Genomic DNA, 23599 nt, shown 5'->3' with positions numbered 1-23599 from the left:
TATAATATGGTACAAACTGTAAAAATTAGTATACGTTTTCCCTCTTTTATACCACATATTAACCACTTCAATGCTATGCGCTTGTTTGTTGAGATCAACATATTAAAAAAACATCTTTCTATTTAATTAAAGCATTGTTATATCGTTGAAATTTTGTTTAATTTGATAAGATAATTGATTTAAAAAAATATATATATAAAACCAGTAAAACAAGTGCTTCAGTAACCAGATTACAATTCTGTTACAAAACACGCACTTAAAAATTACAACAAAAATGGTACTTCCAAGACCACTTCAGAAATTATTTGAGTGAGTGTATTCATCTTTTTACCCATATTTTGTTTGATAAAAATAAGGTGTGTGCGATAAGACTAAGAATAATTCATATTTAGATTAGAGAGATATTTTCTTTAATTGAGTAATGATATATAAAATACATAATTGAATAAAATTCAAACCAGGATACCATTAAATAGTGAATACCTCTTATACAAATTCGTCTTATATGTAAATAATACCGAACATTTATATCAAAATCAGCTGAACATTCATCTTGCTGACACTAAAATATAATATTGAAATTATTGGCTCTAAACAGGTTTGTTTTTATGTTTTTACTCCTTGAAAGATATAAATTTTATTTTTTAACATTTCAAGTTCATAATAAATTTAAGTTTTTAACGCCTAAAATACTCCTTTGGCGGTTCCACCTAGCGACTACGATCGTTCTGGTAGTCATGATCATAGATAAAAGATATACAGGTCATACTGGTCATGACCAGGATGTGGTTCATCTATAGTCATAGCTAACTTCACCACGACTCATGCCAAGAGGTGGATTGGTCTTAGTATACGGTGAGAGTGTAAGCGGAATTTTCAAGCCCCAAAACAACAAATATGGCAACCGTGAAAATTTCATTATTTCTTTCTGCAATTTGACCAGTGCTATTTAACCTTTTGCTCTCTTTTTTTCTGTCTCCTCATTTGATATTAATTACTTCATCATTTAAAATGCTTCATAATCCATTTGATTTAGGTTTATGATTGTAACGCTTGGGGCTAAGTCGAATGGAAAAGACCGTGGTTATGAGCATAGTCGTGAGTGACTAGTGGAACGCACTGTACATGCCTTAGCCGTGAATATGCACCAGTCAGCTGATTGTGCTTAGTCTATCATTGCTTGTTATAATAATAATAGTTTAATCACTCTTGATTTGTGTACTATTGTATTTGCGTTCAATTTTTAAATTAATCTGACAGATATAATATTCGTAAGTTTATATAAGCACACGCCTTCAAATAATAATCTGCATTTCACAATTTATTTGTGTATAATAGTTTATTTTAGTTAAAAATTAAATTCGATAGTCTAAGCTACTAAAACGACAGTGATTGGGCAGATAAAAAACTAGTATTTAATTTTATGTATGAAAAAATGGACCTTCCTCAACCATTAACGAAATTATTTAAGTGAGTTAACAACACATTTTTCATCAATATTTTTTCCATAATATTAGATATAGAGCTTTGCATAATAATTCCTCACAAATTTATTTGAATTACTTCAATATGTATGTGAACGAATATGAAAAATGTCGTCGGAGAGTTTGGTTAATCCCAAGAATATACTTTTTCAATTTCCAAATAATAAAACAACTCTTCATAGCTTCTATTGCAATCCATGTAAATAACAAACAGCTACTCAATCAAATAACTGAAAGAGCACTCGGGAAAAATAAAACTTTCTAATATATTTTCAGAGTTGTTATGTACTAGTAGAATTAGAAGTTTTAGAAATAGATTTCAAATGTTTTTTTCTGTTCATTCTTGGCACTGATGAAATTATTAATGTAGTTTATTTTGAACCGGGCAATTTATTATTGTATGGAGAATTTTTAATGAATTCATTTCAGCATGATTCCAGAGCTCAACACCATAAGTCGACATAGGTTTAATGACGATTTTATAAATTAGTTGTTTTTATTTTGTACTGGTAGTTTTGATTAATAATCTAATAACTAGTATATGCTTTTGTTTTATTCCATTATTTTCTAAATAGGCGCAGGGCAAAGTATTTAACATGTTCTACTCATGTTAAATTATCTTTTGATTAAAGTCTAATCTGTTATGAATTTATATTGTAAATGTTATTATTGTACATAATGCATTTTTCAGAAATACTTGAGTTGTCATTATAAAAATCACTTGAATTGTGATTAAATACAAGGTTATTGGAATTTCCAACAGATAAATAATTATATGTAAACTAATTTGATATTTCACATATTTTTCTTAGATATATTGAAGAGCATAGAGATGAGTACATAGAAAATTTGAGACAAGCTGTTGCTATCCAGTCAGTATCAGCATGGCCTCACAAACGGGGAGAAATAAAGAAGCAGCTTGAATGGGCAGCTAAAAAATTAATTAATTTAGGAGCATCAGCTGAACTGCGTGATATAGGTATGCAAACATTGCCTGATGGCACAACTTTACCTCTACCACCAGTTCTTCTTGGATCCTTGGGTAATGATCCCAAGAAGAAGACTGTCCTAGTTTATGGGCACTTAGATGTGCAACCAGCACATAAAAGTGATGGCTGGGATACTGAACCATTTGAATTAACAGAAAAGAATGGTAGATTGTATGGGAGAGGTGCTTCTGATGATAAAGGGCCAGTTCTATGTTGGCTCCATGCAGTTGAAGCATATCAGGTAATTCAAATATTATAACACTTAAAGTAACATGTAACACTTAAAGTGTTACATAAATGTCTACAAACTAAGACACCAAGTTATCACTTTTGAATAACACAATTCACATAATTTCTATTTTTCCACATATATATTAACATTTGCCAGAAAACTGATAATAATTTTGTAGTATAATGATTAATTACAGAAGGATAACAATTCCCATATATGAATAAAATGGTAAAATAGTTTATATAGTGTATTATATTCGCCTTAAACATGGATAAACATCTTTTAGATTACTATGACAAAAGTAGGATGGATTGGATAGAACTAAATATCAAGTTAACTTGTTTTAATGAGTTTAGTAGTTTCAGCTAACAAAATATTTAGATAGGTATCCCTTTGAGATAAATAAAAAATATTTAAGTTTTGTAAAGTTGATAGCTTTCAAGAAAACTCGGTCATTTTAAAATAAATAAATTCACATTGATGCTGTATCAAGACAGTGTAAACACATTTTAAAACTATCTTAATTATTTTTTCTTAGAGAGGCTTTAAGACTTCCTCCTTTGTGTTATTATTTCATAACCACAAGAACTATATACCTAATTGCCTCTTTTGGTAACATCCTATGGGAACCATTGGTGTGAGTCCTTTTAAATAGAATTGCCTTGCTTAATACTATAAACTCCTGGAAAAAATTAATGCACCACTTTAATTAATATAAATATTTAAGGTATAAACACAAAATGAAACTAAGTTACATTGAAATAATAATGAACACCTACAAATTAGTCGAATATGATTTTAACATAACCATAATTTGCCTCATTTGATCCATAAAAGTTTGTTTTTGCTGGAAATGCATAAATAAGCCATCATACCTCCAAATTGAAAAAATTAGTAAAAGAGAATAAATGCATATGGGTCAACTCTAATATCACGTAGGCCCTCTTTTACTTCTTATCACTGCATGCCTCGCAGTATGCTTGATAACAGATATTCAACAAAAGCTTGCGATATATTCGCTCAATGTTCTATAAGATTCATATCCGGACTGTTAGGTGGCCACTCTAATAAAGGGATATTGAGTCACCACCAAAAGGAACTTTAGGAAAAATATTACAGCTGGCAAACCCTTCTCCTTGCCTTTGTGTCCTCTGGTAAGCAAGAGTTTTTTGGCTGATATTCTATTGTTTAACTCTGCATCATGTAAACATCTTCTAACCATTTGAGACAATATATTGATATTTCTGATAATTCATTTTTTAGCAGATTGCTGGTGACTCTCCTGTTTCTGAAAAAAACGTTGTCTCAAGAAACGATCATCGGTTTGATTAGGGCAACGTTTTCGCCCTTGTCCTAATCTTTGATGGTTCGAACCCATTTTATTATGTCGCCTGACTAAGAACTGTTGCTGGAATCATTCATTTAGGAGAGTCGATACTCGCACTGCCTCCTCCATTGACAAATTTCTTTGGCGGTTAATTTTTTTACTTGATATACTCCTCAATGAATTTCCAAACATGCATGAAAAAAACAATTACAATCAACAGTTTGATTCTACTAGATCAGTACTTATTAAGAAAATGTTGAACCAGTTTTAGTCTAAAACGAGGTTTAATACGATTTACAGTCAAAACAAGTATATGTGAAACTATAATTAACTTAAATACCAGTTGTCACTGTCAAACTAGGTCCTACTTGTTTCACAGTAATTTATCAATAAATAAAGAATATCAAGAAAATTATGAGTGGTGCATTAATTTTGACCAGGAGTATTTGTTTCAAATTGTGATTTACATTATTTATCGGCTTTATATTAACATATATATTCATCTAAATATAAAGCTGGTTGCTTTGATATTTTTACTTTGAATTGTACCATATTATTAAAATGAAGAGAGTGAGTTATTTGTCGACTCTAACCAAGATTTTAATTTTGTTAAGGTGGACCTTTAAAAATACTGATTTTGATTCACTTGTAGATTTTTTAACATTAACTACTGGTATGATTGGTATATTTTCATATCCCTCTGACTGTTGCGAGTTGTATATTCACTTTTTAATCAACGTTATCATGTGATCAAACAGTTTCTGAAAACTTTATGAAGATAAATTTCATGTGAAAACCTCTTATTGAGTTTGACAAATTTTATTATGTGTAGAATCTCATATGATTTAAATTCAAAAAGCTTTATTGAAACATTGAGAAATTATCATAATAATCGAGTTTAGTGATATGTATTTATTTAAAAATTTGGCTAAAATTTAAGGTAAGTATAATTATATTTACAAAAAAACTTAGACTCTGCTCTTTTAGGTTTGTTAAGTTACAAATATTTTTCCTTGAATATACTAACTGGAATCGACTAATGGAGTAAGTTATAAATATTTTTCCTCTTATATAAAAGAGATGGATTAATTGATCACTACATATAGCTAAGTAATTATAATTATGAAGATAAATAACATTTTTTTGTTGTGTGTACAATTGATTGTGTAAAGGGGGTCATCCCATGTGACGGCATTTTTTTAGGGATTTTTCTCCACGACCAGTAAATAGATACAGCTTCAAGTTTATTATCATTTATTAACAAATATATCCACAGTATAAATATAAATTTTAAGCTAAACATATTGTGTAGAGCAGTGGTTGCCGAAGGGTGTTTTGTGGAAAGTCGCAGCAGTTCACTGTTGGAACAACATCATATCTGACCGTATTCATAAGATTTCAAATTTCATAGAAAATGAACTGATTGGTAGATTGAAAGAGAGCAATATGTTTGCAATGCAACTGGACGGAAGTACGGATGTTGCCGGACTAACTCCTCTTTTTTGTTAAATATCCATTTGGTGGATGTATCGAAGAAGATTTGTTTCTCTCCGCACGTTTGGAGACCAATACGACTGGAGAAGAAATTTTTGAAATCATTGATGAATACATGAAAGAACACAATATCGATTGGAGCAAATGTATTGATGTATTCAGCAATGGAGCTGCAGCGATGATTGGAAAAGTTTAAGGAACAGTGTCAAGAATCAAAACTGTTGCGCCAAATTATGCCAGCAGTCATTGCATTTTACATATTCATGCCCTTGCCGTGAATAGAATGCCATCTGATTTAAAACAAGTCCTCGATCAAGCCGTATAAATCGTCAATTTTGTGAAAATGCGTCCACTGCAGTCAAGGCTATTCAAAAAGACTTGTGAAGACATGGAAAGTAAGCACCTTTTTCCAGAAAAAGGACTTTAAAACCAGATTGTACGAATTGCGTGATGAACTCAAGGTGGCTAGCCATCTTGAAATGTTGCGCGACGAGCCGTGGTCAATGAGATTGGCTATTTGGGCGATATTTTTGATAAACTAAGCACAGTGAGCAGCTCTCTGCAGGGTAAAAAAATGTCTTCAAATAAAGAAAAAATTGCCTTCTAATTGACATTAAAAATTCACACTCGAACAACTTCTCGAATCTAAAGAAACCACGAACCCGAGCCAATTTTGGTTCGGCCTGAAAAACGAATACCCGGGCATCGTTGCAAAGGCTACATGGCGTTAATTCTATTTGAGTCAACTTATAGATGCGAGACTGGGTTTTCAACTTTCACCTACACGAAAAATAAGTTCAGAAATAGGCTGAAGGCTGTACCAGACCTCCGTATCTAATTGTCAGACATAAAACCTGACTTCAATGGTATTTTAAGGAAAACTATGAAAATATTTTTGTTATAACTAAATAAAAAATATTTATTTATTTAAATATATCTTAAAGTTCTTCTTTTAAAGTCAAACTATACTTACTAGATGCGAACACCAAGTCCAAAAGCCTTAGAATGGTTAATTTACTTCTAATTTGTGCTAGGGTTTAGCGCAAAAAGGGTGAACCAAAAGGGCTCCGTAGCCAAAATAATTCGGGAACCGCTGGTGTAGAACATGAGCGTTCTAAACACCCCCGCCTCGAAAAAATGGGCTCGCTTTACCTCCACGATTTCGGCCGATTGGCTTATCTGAAACAAAAAATATTACCGGCGTTTTAATCTGTAAGCCTAAATGCACGTAATGGACTATTATCAAATAAATATACCAAAAATTGGACTTTTGCTAGACATTTGAAAAAAATGTGCTGTTGTACTCTACAAATTTCAAGTCATTGCGTCAAGCCGTTTTTGATTTGATTCTATGGAGGGAAGTTTGAGTTTTGAGAGTAACGTGTTTAAAGTTTCAGGTCCGTTTAAAACTATGAAAATCTCAACTCACCCTGAATCGGCGATACCTAGTCCATTCCTTCCTCTTACTCTTGAAACTCTTTTCTTTCAAAACAGATTTTTCAGCTCTTGAGTCAATCCTAGTTTGATTAACATCACTTGGAACGTGAGACTTCTCAACATAAATATGGACTTCGTGACCAATGGGGCATCCCATAACTGACATTACTTTTAAAACACCTTCAAAGCCTTCATTAAAGATGATAACTGATAAATAATTAGCTATTTCAACTTCAATCTTCGAAAACAGATTTGATAGCTACTTGTACTTCTGGTATTATGGGTGGTTTATCATGATGAAATCGAGCTCATTCTTAGCTTTTTATTTACGCCATTTACACCAACTGTCTTCGCCTTCTGGACAAAATTGAATGTTTTCATCTGAAGGAAATTTGTGATAATACGTTGCCCAAACTTACTTTTTCATATCTTCAGGCGAATCTGAATGACGTCGAATAGTTAATTCGTAGAATTTTGTCATTTCTTGAATAACTTTTAAGCAAGTCTATCTGATCCTTTTCCACCGATTCCTTTTTAACAGTTCGGAGTCGTGTTCCCATTTTATTTTCTACGTGGGCTACATATTCTTTTTTTGTTACTTCAGTATCTCCATACAAGTTAAGATCTCCTTGTATGTTTTACTGTCACCATCGCCGATGTAGGTAAGATACTTTACGCGATATTTTTCCATAGATCTAGAAAACAGTTGCGTGATGGCACTTATTTCCATTTAACCGGAATGGTTTATGGTGCATTCATCTACATGCGTTTCATACTACATTTCGTACTCCAAAGGATCCGATTTTTTCACTTTTCCACTTATTACATGCACCACAAAAACTACCCATAACCATGACATCTAAAACTTTCCCGGTGTACTTTCCAATCCAACTAGAAGCTCCAAATAGAGATGAGAAGCCTCTTTTATTCCAAGTACCTTCTCCACAATCAATTCATCCTGTGGTTTTCCTGCTTCTTCATTCGTAGTTTTTTTTTGCGTGACAGCAAAGTTAAAAAAATTTCACACAGTGAAGATGTGGCCAGATGAATTTTCATCAACAGTATAAGTTGAATTTCCAATACCCGAACATATGTCCATGAAGCTGCAGAAAAGATTTATTTCTTCGCGACCAACTTCTAATAATCACAAATACAAACCGACGATAAACTTCAAATGAATTCTCGATCAATGGGCACGAGTCTGCCCATAACCATGACATCTAAAACTTTCCCGTTGTACTTTCCAATCAAACTAGAAGCTCCATTATTCCAAGTACCGGCTCCACAATCAATTCATCCTGTGGTTTTTCTCCTTCTTCATTCGTAGTTTTTTTGACGTGACAGCGAATTTTAATAAAGTTTCACACAGTGAAGATGTGGCCAGATCAATGTTCAATGGTTATAACTGTCTGTTTTTCACACTCACACGATAAAATAATTTTAAAACCTAAGTCTCGGAAACTTGATTGCGAAATAGACACATCAATTTTACAAGTTTTGGATATTACCATTTCAGAAATTGTAGCGAATACAGAAACAAAATGTAATACGCAAAATTCGAATCGATGGGAACCTCCATGTTCAAGTTTTTTCGCCGAAGCTGATGTAAATGCCGTTTCATTTTGGGTGGTAAAACGGTTTCCATTAAACTTTCTTTTTTTACTACGACCAGGATGAATATTTATATTCGTACTTCTTTTCCGTCTGCTCATTACGAAAAGAAATAATTTACAGTTGTTGCGATTTTCGAAGTTAAACCAAGACTAAAATAACCTCGGTAAAATTTTTGATAATCATAGAAATACCTTTTCAAGCCTGTAGAAACTTGTCTAAACACGTATATTTGTATAAAAGGGTGCCAGGTATCAAGTAAACAATAGTACTCCTTCTTCCAACTGCTGTATCTTTAAAACGACTTCGAATTTTTAATAATCACTTCATGTTAAGAAAGCAATTTATGAAAAAAATCGATTTTTTGAGCCTATCACATGGAATGACCCCAGTGGTGGATTTACCAACAGGCTGAGTAGGCTGTAGTCTAGGGCGGCAACTTTTGCCAAAAATTTTCGTTTATTTAAATTAGCAAAATTAAAAAAAACAAAATTATTATACTTAAACGTCTCTACGTGAAAAATTGCCGAATGCTTTGTAAAATATGCCTAAAATAAAGTCGTTTAACAATTTTTGCTGTGAAAATGATCAAAATTTTATACAAAACCTCAGTTCTCGAACAAAAGCATCAAATTTGAGAAAAAAGTAGAGGCGGCAAATCGGTAAATCCGCCCCTGGATGACCCCCTAAATGCAATAGATGATACTAATATTGTTTACAATCTGTTAACCAATTACTTCCTTTAACAAAGTTTTAATATCTCTAATAGTACCATTATATGATGGCAAAACATATTTTTAGTTTTTTGTATTTTGAAGGCGTGTTTGGAATACAAACTAATGATCCACTTCGAATCTGGCAAATGTAATTTATACAATGCGCTCCATATGTATGGAACAAATTCAATTTTAGCGTTATTATGGACTATGCGAAAAAAACCTGGAACAGATCGATTTTTATTCTTAAACTGACAAGTTACAGTTTGAAAATATTATCCCCCTCCGGTTCCCCATTGAAAACTTTGATTAAGAAAGGTGTGCACCTTTTTGGAAAGAGATTTTAGTCCTCTGTTCAGCAATATAAAGTTTTAAATTTGGTGCAATCATAACTGAGAAAATTAATTTTTAAGATGTGGAATTTTGATAATGTCTTGTTCAAAATGACCACTATTCACTTCTTGACAATAATAAAGCGATTTTGGAATTCTCGCACATTTTGTATGACCTCAGGAGTTATTTTGTTATTTTTTTCCATTATCCCAACTTTAAAATCATCAATATTATCTGGTTTATTAAAATATACTTTAGATTTTAAATAAACCTATAAGAAGTAATCGAGAGGAGTCAAATCGGGAGATCTAGCCGACCATTCGATCGTTCCACGTTTTCCAAACCACCTATTGGGGGAAACCTCTAACTGTACGTGCAAAATGCGGTGGAGCTCTTGTTGGTAATAAATAGGTCGATCTATTCCATTTGGATGATTAACATCAGGAAAAATTCTTTGTAAGGTACTAAAAAGTTAATAAAAAAGTCTAGATAAACCTCACAATTAAATGTGCCCTCAAAAAATAAGTGCCAATAATTTTATTGTTATGATTATGAATGATACTAGCCAAACGTTCATTTTTTTAGGATATTGAGTGTGAGCCTCAGACATCCTATGAAAATTTTCTTTACTCCAATATCTGCAGTTCTGTTTGCTAAATGAAACGTCCTTTCATAAGAAAAAACTATTTTGTATGTACTGCAAATCTGTATTCATTCTGTTTATTATCTTTCTATCTTCAATTGTGGTTTTTCTTTATGCAAAACTCTCAAAATAGATGATTTACTTCCATCATTGTCAGCTGTTAGCTGTCGATTGTTTATGCGGACATTCCTCAATCTCTAGAAGTATATCTAGTAAATTGAACATTTATACTTTGTTTTTCATTATTTTTACAAGTCCAGTTTCACGAAACTTTTTCAATTTTGCTAACTGTAGACTGCGAAACGTGATGGTTCAGGAGTTAAATGAAGATCATCCTGATAGAAGACAATAATTCTGTGAATTGATGATGGACGGAATAACAGAACGGTTAACAAACAGAACTTTATATATTGGGGCAGAGAAAATCCTTACTTAATGTGTGAGGCTCACACATTAACCCTTTTGATTAACTTCTTAGTGCCTCACAACAAGACGGGGCTCCACCGCATTTTGCACGTACAGTTAGAAATTATTTAAACAAGGTTTTTCCCAATAAGTGTATTGTAAGACGTGGAACGATCGAATGGCCGGCTAGATCCCCCGATTTGACTAATCTCAATAACTTCTTATGGGGCTTATTAAAAATCTAAAGTATATTCTAATAGACCAGACTATTGCTGATTTAAAAGTTAGGATAACCAAAGAAATTAACAAAATAACCCCCGAGGTCATAGAATTCTTAAATCACCTCGGTAATTGTCAAGAAGTGAATGGTGGTCATTTTGAACATTTAATTTAATTGTACATTGAAGAATACAATCTAAATTATTCCCATTCTACGTTAAGTTTTCTGATAGATGTTATCAAAATTTTACATCTTACAAATTAAGCTTCTCAGTTATGATTGCATTAAATTTAAACATACGAATATTTATAACTTTTATGTATTACAAGTGCTTCTGAACAAGTACTATAAGGCAGTATAAAAATTAATTATTATCATAGAACAAGTTTTGCAGGCAGCCACCAACTATTATTTCCATAATTCTATGGTCGACTTTTATTACTTTTTAGGCTATTGGCGAAGAAGTACCGGTGAACCTCAAATTTGTGTTTGAAGGAATGGAAGAAAGTGGCAGTGTAGGATTAGAGGAATTATTGGCATCCGAAAAGAACAAGTTTTTAGTTGGTACAGATTATGTATGCATTTCTGACAATTATTGGCTGGGAACCACTAAACCTTGCATTACTTATGGACTTAGAGGAATTTGTTACTTTAACCTCGAAGTGCAATGTTCTTCGAAAGATTTGCATAGCGGAGTTTATGGGGGTACTGTGTAAGTATGTCTGAAAATAATTAAATTGTAGGAATGGATGGATGTACAATTGTTCCCGACTGGTTTCCTATAATTTGATTTAAAACCAAAGGATTTCATCTACTTAGGCTTTATTGATTAATTCTCTCATATAAGGATTGTTATTTATATTTTTGGCTTTGGCCACAGCCTGTTTCTGATTCTATATACAGTCTACTTAAGTTGGAACCATACGAAAACTTTTTTATTAGTGGTTTTATGAAAAATGTTATTCTTGATTTATTTTTCACAATTCAGAAAAATGTTATGAAGAAAAGTTATAATCAAATATGTAAATACAGCCATTTATTATGAAAATTCAGAATTTGTGATTATTTACTAATCTTTCCTTATTAATTATTCTGGAATGATAAAATTTAATTTTACTCTAAAATTTACTAAATCGTCTGTTAATTGTTGGAGACAATTACAAAACACATAGGGAAACCGCAAATATTTTTAATAATAGACATCCGCATAGAAACATTAGATATTCAACAGTTACAAAAATTTTAAATAAATTCAAATCTAGTGGAAGTATAGAAAATTAATTTAATAAATGCTAAAAACGGGTTGCGAATGAAGACACTGAATTTTTTCTGTCGTAGAAGACCCAAAAATGTCATTAAGAAAAAGGCCCTCCGTAATCCAAACTACTTCAGTAAGTAAAAATTCAGTGGCAAATATTTTGAAAGGTAATTAATATCATGCATACAAACCGCAATTTGGACACACGTTACTACCAAGGGATTGCGATATTCGTTTTGAATTCTGCGCTCTGATCCTAGGAAGATCCGATTTTTACAAGAACTATAATATTTTCCGATTAGGCAACATTTTCTTCAAACGGAACCGTCTCCTCACAAAATTATCGCCGGTGGTCTAACAGTTATCCAAACCTATAACCAATATTCTTTTAAAACAAACGAATGTTATGTAAATAAATTAGTTGGACCTTTTTTTGACATTCTTCAAATGCCGCACAATACTTACAATTATTAGAAAATCAAGTAAGTGATTTTTTGCAAGACATTCCGTTACAAGAATGTATGCCAATTCGGTTCCAACAAGACGGTGTTTCCATCCATAGTACATTAAACGTTAGAGGTATTCAGATATTTTTTGGCCTCCTAGGTCTGCTGATTTGACTCCCCTTGACCTTTTTATGGGATTACTTAAAGCAGTAAGTTTATCAGCGAGGACCATTTGATGGTGTAGACTATTTGGAGAGGATTATTTCTGAAGAATGCTAAAAAATTACTCCAAATATGATACGGAAAGTAATACAAGAGTTTGACAAAAGAACAATTAAATGTTTACAACGAGAAGGTGAATATGTCGAAGCTGTAGAACATTGAATTAAAATTTAATTATTTTTGTTTCTCTTTAATAAATATTATTTGTATGGATTTTTCAATGTCTACAATAAATAATTATTATGCATTGATTACATATGTAAATTTAAGGGTTGTTCATAAACAGTAATAAATAGAAAGGTTATCAAATTTGTCTCCAGCCAGAATAATTAAATCGGAATGATTAGTAAATAATTACAAAACCTGAATTTTCACAATAAATAGCTGTAATTGAATATAACTTTTAATTCAAAACACCTTTACTTTATAACATTTTTTTGAATTGTGAAAAATAAAAATTCTTTACTTTTGCACAAAATTCAAATTTTTTTATAAACCTGCTTTAAAAAATTGATGGTTGCATTTTAACTTTTGGACCATGCAGAACTTTTAATCAAGAATAACTTTTTTTCATAAAACCACTAATAAAAAAAGTTTTCCATACTCCAACTTAAGTAGATAGATACGAGGTGCTCACAAATAGATTTGAAAATTGTGTAACTCAATTTTGTCAAACGGCAAACCCATGTTTCATGAACGCCATTAATGGATTCTACGGTACAAAATAGAGGCAGTTTATGCTTGCAACCATATATCTAAATCGAACTAATACTTCCGTTTGTTTATTTGAAATAACTGAAGTATCAGTCGATATAACCTCAATCAATAAGTCGTGTGACTGACACACAGATGGCGCTGCCATAGTCACATCCATGGGACGTTTATGAAGTACCAACTTTCAAAACTATATGCAAAATTTCATGACGTTGCGATAAGTCACATAAAAATGACAGCCATTCATGTGAAGCTACTTTTGTTTTTTTTTCAAAACAATTTCTTGTCTTAATTTATCACTGCTTCTTGATGAGAAAAAAAAATCTGTACAAGCTCAACAAAGAACCATTTATTATTGGTTTTCTGAATTTGAACGTGGTCGTTCAAACACCAATGATGGTAAACTTAGTAGTCGTCCAATTGAGGTGAATACATCAGAAAACATCAAAAAAGTCCACAAATTGGTTATATCTAATAGTAAATTGGAATTACGTGAGATAACTGAGGCCGTAGAGATATCAGAGGGTAGTGTGTTTACAATTATGTATCAACATTTGACCATGACAAAGTGGGTGCCGCGTTCACTCACAGTCGATCAAAAACAAGAACGTGTTGATGATTCAGAGCGGTGTTTGGCCATGTTTATACGTAATAAATAACATTTTTGCCTCAATATATGACAATGCATTAAACATGGATTCTCACTTCACTCCGGAATCAAAACGATCATCTGAGTGGATTGCAGCCGGTGAACCACGTCCGAAGCGTCTAAAAGAACAGTTAACTGGGATGGTAATGTCTTGTGTTTTTTGGAATGCGCATGGGACAATGTTCATGGACTATGTCCAAAAGGGAGAGATAATCAATAGCGAATACTACAAAAATATATTGGATCGTTTGATGCAAAAATCAAGGAAAACAGCCTCATATTTCGAAGAAAAAAACCACTGTTTCACCAAGACAATGCACCGATTCACAAGTCGACGGCAACGATAGTTATATTGAACGAATAACACTTCGAATTATGTCCTCATCTACCGTATAGTCCAGATCTGGTCCCCGGTGAGTACTGGCTATTTGCTGGTCTCAAAAAAATGCTTCTCGGTAAGAAATTCAGCTCAAATGAGAAGCAAATGTTGAAACTAAAGCCTATTTGGAGGCAAAAGACAAATCCCTCTACAAGCACGGCATCGAGAAGTTAGAGAAGGGTTGGAGTAATTGTATTGCTCTTGAACGATGTTACATTGATGAATAAAATCGATGTTTGGCAAAAAAATCTGTTTTTCTTTGTTGGTCACACGACTTATTGAGTGATTTCTTATTTTTGGAAGAATGCGGATATCTAAATAAATATTTAATATTTAATAATTCATGGTTATTGAAAGAGTATGTCAAGCATGGCCATTTCGATGTCCTAAACACACCCTTGACCCAAAAGAGTCCTAAATACATTCCTAACTCTCCCATAGCAATTTTCTTCCTTTGTTAATGTTAATTCAAAAAACGTTAATACGGTTTTGGGCGAATAGGGAGACCATCGATAAAGTTCATTGTTTGCTATCCAACGATGCTCAGAATTATTGTCTTTAAATATATTCACAGGTGCAATATTTTCATCGATTTCATCGTCTTGATACCATACTTGAAGAAGTCTAAACTGAAATGAAAATAGTTTTTATATCTCAAATAAGCTTACCATTAAAATTTTCACCATAGAAATGCACAGTAAGCGTTTTTTTCTACTCTATTCTTTCAAAGAACCTCTTTTCACTATTCATATAATGTAATGTTTTTATTATTTATTTATACGATTTCTGTTCGTGGGGTGTCTCTTACGCTCTTTATTTATTTAAATACCCTACTCTACAGTTGACTAATTTATATAATTGACTTATCACTATCCCTTAACTAATTTATAATAATTTATTTAAATTTTTCGATTACTTCCTATTTCGGTCTGTTCACTACGACTATTTATTATAAACTGTGCTACCCAAATTCCTTATATATATATCCAAAAAGAATTCACAAAATTTCTAGAAAAATAAAGAAACAAAATAAATAAATAAATATACCTTCAAATTTTTCGAAAGAAACAATGTAAATAAATCGCCTGCTATAATAAAAATTTATATAAAACAAACTACAAACGGATTCCGAGTATTTCCTGCATACATCTAAGGCGCCGCGCTTCCGCCGAATTTTAGAATTCCAATATATCTAAGCAGGACCGGATTCAAGGCGAAGTCGCATTCGTAACAATATCTTTAAACTACACTAAACTACATATCAAGTTACTAGTATTGCAAGAAATCAGTATTTTAGGTTTTGTAGTATATATGTACATGTAATTGAAGTAATTTGCAATATAACTAAAGCTACTAAAAGTATACTAAAAATTGACTGTAATTTTCAGACATGAAGCCATGACAGATCTAATATATCTTATGGACCAATTAGTAGATAAAGATGGAAAAATTTTAATTACCGGTTTGTATAATGAAGTAGCACCTGTGAGTTCAACTGAAGATGAGATATACAAAAAAATTGAATTCGACGTGAACGAATATCGCAGCGATGTTGGAACCGATAGATTATTGCATAATGAAGTGAAAGAAAAAATTTTGATGCACCGTTGGAGATATCCTTGTTTATCACTTCATGGAATCGAAGGTGCATTTAGCGAAGCTGGCTCAAAAACAGTCATACCGAGAAAAGTAATTGGAAAATTTTCTATAAGAATTGTTCCTAATCAAACACCGCAACAAGTTGAAAAATATGTTGTTGATTATATCAATAAACTATGGAGCACTAGAAAAAGCCCAAACAAAATGAAGGTAAAGTGCAGTAAACATTTTTTTTATCAAAATTATTAACTTCCGCTCAAATAGTGTCATAACTCTTATACTATTGGTGCTAGAAAACTTGAAAATCTTATCTCAAATTATGGTCATGTAAATAGTTGCTACTATACTAATTTCATCAGTTTTTGAGTTATTATCCAAAAAGCGAAAAAAAAGTCTATTTTTTTGAGCGGAGATGCGATATATCAAGGGTAAGACGAAAATGGCATTAATATCAATATTTCACTTGTAGATTTATATGCAAGATGGTGGTAAAACTTGGACTGAAGATCCCACTCATCCTCACTATGCTGCTGCCAGTGCTGCTACTAATTATGTGTACAATATCGAACCAGATTTCACACGTGAAGGGGGATCTATTCCAATAACTATAACATTTCAAGAAGTTATAGGAAAAAATATTCTATTGTTACCTGTAGGAGCGGGTGACGATGGTGCACATTCCCAAAACGAAAAAATTGATATTAAGAACTATATTAATGGAGTAAGTCCTCATTTGATTCTGCAATTTTCTATTTAAAAACAATGTAAAAATGAAAAAACTCGCTCGCTTTGTTTTATTGTATTGTTTTAAATTTACATTCTGTGTCTCTTCTTTCACAACTTTTCTTGCGACATTTTTTGTACTATTCCTTGTCATTTTCTTTGTGTTTTTGTATTTAAACTTTCTATACCGTAACTCAGTCTCTTTCTTGATTGTATAAGCTTAACTTAACTACATGTATGCATCCTTTGTATCTTTCCATATTAGTGTTAATAAACAGTGGTATGATAACATTTTGGCCTCTCCTTTTTTAGTTTGAGAGAAGCAAGCTCTTTTGGTATGTGTTTCCTGTTCTTTCGCAAAGTTCCAACTACATTTGTATCTTTTCCCAGTAATTTTAAATATAATTGTGAATACGAATACACATACAGCCTTTTTTCAAAATTAGTTGTACCACTTCTAGGATAACACTCTCAGACACCAGTATATCATTTTGCATTATTTTATCTGTGCGGACAAACGTCCTTTCAACTTCATAAGAGAATAATTTAGTGACACTGCACTCTCTGAAGTAAAAAGATTGTCATTTGTATTATTCAAATAATCAACTAAATGTCTGATCTTCCTAATTCTAATCATTTTTATAAAAATTTTTGTTGTCTGTAAAGTGAAGGAATGTTTTGATATCAAAAAACTTATCCTGTGGCATAGTGTCTGCAAAAATTGGAGTATTGACAATAGTTCCTTTAGACCAATATGAACTCAATTTAGGTTCTCTTACTAGAGACATAAGAATACATAGTGTAATATATCATTTCATTTCATCCCAAGTTACTAGAAGCCCCTTTAGGTTTCATTTATTAGAACCTCCTTTCGCAATTATTTGATTGGCATATCTATTTGTTCTTTTATTATCGTTTTCAAAAAGAAAACAGTAAGAACTTGGTCAAGCATTTTCAATGGTGTAGGATTATCACCTAAACTACACAGGTACAAAACATTGATTCCAGCTATTTCTTGAAATTATTTTATATGAGCAAGATTTTCTTCTTTATCCCAAATCCATTATTCTTGCAATTGTTCGATAAAAGATTCACTATTGCTCGATAAAGACTGCGTGCGTTTTCGACGTACTGTCGTCAGTATCACTTTCCAATTCATTGTCATTCTCTAATTCTCTGTAATCACTGTTATCATATAGCTTCAATCCTACTTCATTGGAACTATCATTTTCGATGTCATAAAATGATTTTTTTAATTCAGACATCTTAAATGGCGTAACAGAGATGAAATAATTATGAATAAAATTAACCTTATTTGCAACTGTGAGATTTCAAAAACAAACGACAGGTAATTGTTTGCGATCAACGCCAACTGGCTGGGGTAGCGCAAAAATCAACCCCTGCTTCTCAAATTCGGATGAGTCTCACTCGTCAAATGTACTCGAAAGGGTTAACATGATAATTAGTTTTGATAGATCTTTGAATGAAAAAATATATAATCTAACTCAATTTAGAGTTTTTTTCTTATATTTTTTTAAATTGTTGAAACTTATGAATCTAATTTGATATTTTATTTTCAGCATAAACTACTTGGTGCATACTTGTACGAAGTCTCTCAACTATAAAGGAAAAAAAAAAGATAATTTTATACTTGTACTCTCTACTTTCATTATATTTTGTTTTTAAACAATGTTTATGCATATTAATCAAGGGTTAAGTACATAAAATTCAATAAAAAACGTTTATAAAAAAGGTTGTTTTTTGTTTTAGTAATTTATCAAGTTAATTTCCTGTCTATATTTTACTACAAAACAAAAATTCAATACATTTCTACACAGGTTGTCACTCCAAAAAGCAGAAACCTCAGGGAGTCATGTGTGTGTAAGTTTCTGCAAATTATACCCACAGTTACTCACTCATAATTTAACAGGTACAATATAAAATTTTAAGCTACAGAGCGATCAAATGATCCAGTACACTTAAGATGTGAACACACTACCTATCTACAGCTCCTATAATCAAATTACTCCTGCTAAAAAGTTGCTTTCATAAACTAGTTCTCCATTTATAAGGAAAAAATCTCTTGAATTAAATAAACCAAAATATATTTAGAAGAGTGTACATTTAGCAGTCACATTTTATTTGAGTAGAAAAAGCATATGTGAAGTTTGAGGTTAGATTCGCTCGGCATTTTTAAGTTCCTGACTCGTATTTGCCAATTGGAAACCAAGCAGCAGTAAGTGTTAAAAAATTGACGAGAAAAAAAGATTGTATAGAAATATTATGTTCAGGTAACACTAAAGTTCAAAGGGTATTTTGAGATTGTGAAAGACATAAGACTAAGACCATTCACTTAGAGAGATAGAAAGGAATGGGACAGTAAAGACACAAAAGCGGAAGAATTTATCGTACCAACATTAGATTAGCAAGTCATTAACATGTAAAGACAAATTAGTGTTCATTTGTTGATGTTTTCAATCTACAATTCAAGGACGGTAATGTTGCGGTTAGAAGAGATTAGAGGTATGGTGAAGTATTTGGTGGAAGAAAAAGGACAACATGCTCATGACAAAAGTGATGATGTCTTTACAAAGTTTCATTACTGTTTGGGAGTCAACTCTTGAATTACTAGAAGTATCACTATATGAAGAAAGAAATAAAAATAGTGAGGATGCAACAACGTTAGCAGCTCAAAGATTTGGAGAACAGATACTAACTTTCTATACAACAATAATGCGCTGTATATCCCTTTCGAACCACTAGTTTCAAAGAGTAGCGTGTTCAACCATAGTTTTATAATATTTGATATTTTAGATAATCAAAAACATTGAAGTTCATTTATGTTCCTTTTGAAATTTACAAAAAAGTAAATTTCATGAAATCCACTTATTCTATCTTAAAACATTAGGTCTGGAAGTAATACTATACATATATTCTTATTAACTCTAAAATTATAAAAACATTTAGAATAAATCAATTCATAACATTTCACGTTTCACACCACATTTAAATTTGAATAACTATGTTATAGACTGATTTTTATTAATAAATTTTTTCATATCTCAAATTTTAGGCGATAAATGAAAAAATACCTGTGAATCTAAAATTTGTATTCGAAGGTATGGAAGAAAGTGGTAGTGTTGGTTTACCAGCATTACTAGAATCTGAACAAAACCATTTCTTAGCTGGAATAGACTACTGTTGCATATCAGATAATTATTGGTTAGGAAAAACAAAACCTTGCATTACATATGGACTACGAGGAAATTGTTATTTTTATCTGCAAGTTGAATGTGCTTCTAAGGATTTGCACAGTGGTGTTTACGGAGGAACAGTGTGAGTCTATTTTATTAGAGTTGATTTAATTATAAAACAATTCATGAAGTAACGATAACAAATCTTTTAAGTATTACAGAAATAGTTCAATAAACGCGATGTTATTACAACAAATAAAAGAAATTGATAGAGAAACTCTGATATAAATGAGCAGAACTATCCATAAATTTCATTTAACCCAGATAATCATCATGTATCCGTAGAGATGAAGATTAGAGAGCAACGCAATGGAAACTTGCAGGAAGAAACAATTATAGATAAATAACTAGAGTTGAATACCAAGAGATAGGAAAAGACTGAGGAAGGGAGCACAAAACCGCTGAAGAAATAACACTGTCAAGTTTATGGGAGCGGAATAGAGGAGGAAAATATGGTAGATTGGAATCAATTTCAGAGTACCGAAGTACTGATCCCATAGAAACGTGAAGCAAATTAAAGCAGTAAACATAGAAACTAGAAAAGTCCATTGTGAACCGAATAATTTTGTTTTGCTTTAACTTGATTACTCATACTAAATATTTAATCATTAAAGTATTGGATTAATAACATAATAGTGATTTGAACATTTATTTAATTATTTTCCTCTTTTAGACACGAAGCTATGACCGATCTAATATACCTCATGAATCAACTCGTAGATAGAGACGGAAGAATTTTGGTCCCAGGTATATATGATGAAGTAGCTCCTGTAACGGAATCAGAAAGTAATATGTACAAAAATATAGATTTCGACGTGAATGAATATCTTAATGAAATAGGTACAGAAAAGTTGATACATAACGATGACAAAGAAAAAATATTGATGCACCGTTGGAGATATCCTTGTTTGTCACTTCATGGAATAGAAGGAGCTTTCAGTGAGGCTGGCTCAAAAACTGTTATCCCACAGAAAGTAATAGGAAAATTCTCCCTTAGGATTGTACCTAACCAAACACCTTTGCAGACAAACAAATATGTTGTGGATTATATAAATAAACTGTGGAGCACTAGAGGAAGTCCTAATAAAATGAAGGTAACATTTTTTAAATATAAATGCAAATTCAAATAAATATGACAAATAATGATTTGTATACTTTTATTTGTAGGTGTACATGGCACGTGGTGGTGAACCGTGGACTGAAAATCCAACTCATCCCCATTACACTGCAGCTTGTAAAGCAACTAAACATGTGTATGAAGTTTTCCCAGATCTCACTCGCGAGGGTGGTTCAATTCCAATAACATTGACATTCCAAAAACTTACGGGTAAAAATGTTCTATTACTACCAGTAGGTGCAAGTGACGATGGAGCCCATTCACAAAATGAAAAAATTAATATAAAAAATTATATTAATGGGGTGAGTATATTATGTACTAAATAGAATATTTAACCCCAATTACTATATCAGAATTGGCCAGTACATTTCTAATAAAACAGCACACCATTGGAATGGAATCTGAAATATGATTAGGCACATCTGATATGAGCAACAGCATCGACCTAAAAAGTGTACTGTAAGGCCGCTTGTACAAAATCTTTAACCTTTTGGTGTAAAAACTTCTTATTGAACCCTTTGATCTTAATCCATCGTTTACTACAAAAATGTGTTTTCATGATTTAATTATTTTGTTGTTAAACAAAATTCAGTTGACGGTTGAAAAAAAGTTTTATAATAATTACTTTCCAGCATTTGAAGTAATAAAACATATTACTACTACTACTACCACTGGCATTACCGTCCAACGCTCGGCGTCTCCACCCCCTCACACCTAGCTCCTGAAGATCATCTTCAACATCATCCAGCCATAGTTTGCGCGGTCGCTGGCCAACGGGCTTCTACCGGTACTTTTTGGAAACCCCCGGTCTTCAGGCATACAATCAAAGTATCCTAGCCATCCGAGTCTGGGCCTTATGGCACCATGCTGAGGTCTTCATAGAACCGGTAGAGTTCGGTGTTTATACGACTGCGCCACTCGCTCTGCTCGCACACTGGTCCATATATTCGGCATAAGATCTTTCCCTCCACGTGTTGAGCAGCCACCCTCGCGGGTGGAGAATTATGCAATGGATGCACTTTTTCGTTCTACAATTCAGTAAACGTGACTTTAGTAGTCCTTGGAGAATGAAGTATGTTCGAGTCGACATTATTTTCGGTCACTAGTGATTCCAAGTATTTAAACGACGTTTTCAAGCCTACTTCGAAAGTGAGTCCTTCTGCTCCTTGAAATAACCATGTATTTTGTTTTGGATTCGTTAATGATGAGTATTCCTCTTCCTTTTGCTCAAAGCTTTCCTTCAGTTCACGCTCCCTTCGATTGAGTAGATCAATGTCATTTGCGTAGGCCAGGTACGGCACTATTCTTTTGAGCAGAGTTCCTCCTCTATTAACTTCGATATTTCTGATGACTCGTTTCAATGTTAGGTTGAAGAGGGGGCATCTCCTTGCCTGAGACCACGTCCTATTTGGAATTCTCGTGAGGTCGCAGTTAACGTCATCCGCACCGGGCGAATAAGTTTCTGAGGAATGCCAAAAAACGCACAATTAAGCAATACTTTACAAAAAAAGGTTAACATTCTTACTAATAAGTTTGTATAAGTATTTTCTGGTCTTGAGGAATTTGGAGATTTTTTAGGATATTTTTAAAATTATCAATCAGTTGAGCAGTTGAATTGTGCATATTTTATCTTACACCACCAGCTAGACCACTAAATGTACCAATAGACCAATTAAAATTAACTTCCCAGTTGAGTTATGAGATGTAATATTAATGGTTAGACTAGTAAATTGGACAGCATGATCATTGGTAGTAAGACCAATGGTTAAACCATGGGCCTGCTAGTTCATTATAAGATCAATGATTAAATCAGTAAATTGACCGGCTAGTTTCTCAGATGTACCATGAATGGTTAGACTAATAAATTAACTAAACTAGCTATATAATCGGATGTATCACTAATTGTTAGATAAGTAAATTTGAACGGCTTCATCACAGGATGTAACATAAATCGACATTTTTTGGATATACTAAAAAATTACCTCACAAATAAATTTCCTCAAGCACCTGGAAATAATTTTAAATAAATTTTTGTTTATTGTCACCTTAAATATGTAATACATACTAACCACTTTTATTATAATAAATTTAATTACATACTTTTAATTAAATTATGTGCACGGTTTTCACAGTTTTTTTTGTTTCAGTCTAAGCTTCTTGGCGCTTACCTGTATGAAGTGGCTCAAATTTGATGATTCATGAATACTTTGTTAATACTGAGTTGTAATAAATCATATTTTTAATCAAAGTTTTTTCAACATTCTTCTAAGAAACTTTCTTAAAAGTTAAATCATTCATTTAATCTTCAACTAGGTTAGTATCCATATAATGAATTTTAACTTTACAT

The 23599-nt window shown here is 32.3% G+C and overlaps 1 protein-coding gene across 6 annotated transcripts; it reads left to right on the top strand.

Annotated features, from left to right (window-relative positions):
* The first annotated feature begins 191 nt into the window (after positions 1-191).
* Positions 192-23552, top strand: LOC130448730 (cytosolic non-specific dipeptidase). 6 transcript variants are annotated; one of them, XM_056786220.1, is made up of 7 exons: positions 245-309; positions 1339-1470; positions 2297-2714; positions 11341-11603; positions 15948-16368; positions 16628-16879; positions 18462-18757. In XM_056786220.1, exons 2-7 carry the CDS (start codon positions 1424-1426, stop codon positions 18504-18506), a joined length of 1446 nt encoding a protein of 481 aa, XP_056642198.1. In that variant the 5' UTR covers positions 245-309; positions 1339-1423; the 3' UTR covers positions 18507-18757. The 6 variants fall into 6 exon arrangements, with proteins under 6 accessions (XP_056642200.1, XP_056642203.1, XP_056642204.1 ...); XM_056786224.1 differs by lacking the exons at positions 245-309; positions 11341-11603; positions 15948-16368; positions 16628-16879; positions 18462-18757 and adding exons at positions 685-1271; positions 19955-20217; positions 20809-21229; positions 21303-21554; positions 23400-23552; XM_056786221.1 differs by lacking the exon at positions 245-309 and adding an exon at positions 1173-1271.
* The last annotated feature ends 47 nt before the right edge of the window (positions 23553-23599 follow it).

The sequence above is a fragment of the Diorhabda sublineata genome, chromosome 9, assembly GCF_026230105.1.
Source record: "Diorhabda sublineata isolate icDioSubl1.1 chromosome 9, icDioSubl1.1, whole genome shotgun sequence".
Lineage (NCBI taxonomy): Eukaryota > Metazoa > Arthropoda > Insecta > Coleoptera > Chrysomelidae > Diorhabda > Diorhabda sublineata.
Note: the sequence above shows the minus strand (reverse complement) of the source record. Positions and strands in the feature narration are given on the sequence as shown.

Coding starts and splice junctions, on each gene's coding strand:
- LOC130448730 (XM_056786225.1), top strand. CDS start 1,424: ATGTATGAAAAAATGGACCTTCCTCAACCATTAACGAAATTATTTAA. Junction 1,471..2,296: donor CCATTAACGAAATTATTTAA/GTGAGTTAACAA, acceptor TATTTTTCTTAG/ATATATTGAAGAGCATAGAG. Junction 2,715..19,954: donor ATGCAGTTGAAGCATATCAG/GTAATTCAAATA, acceptor CTCAAATTTTAG/GCGATAAATGAAAAAATACC.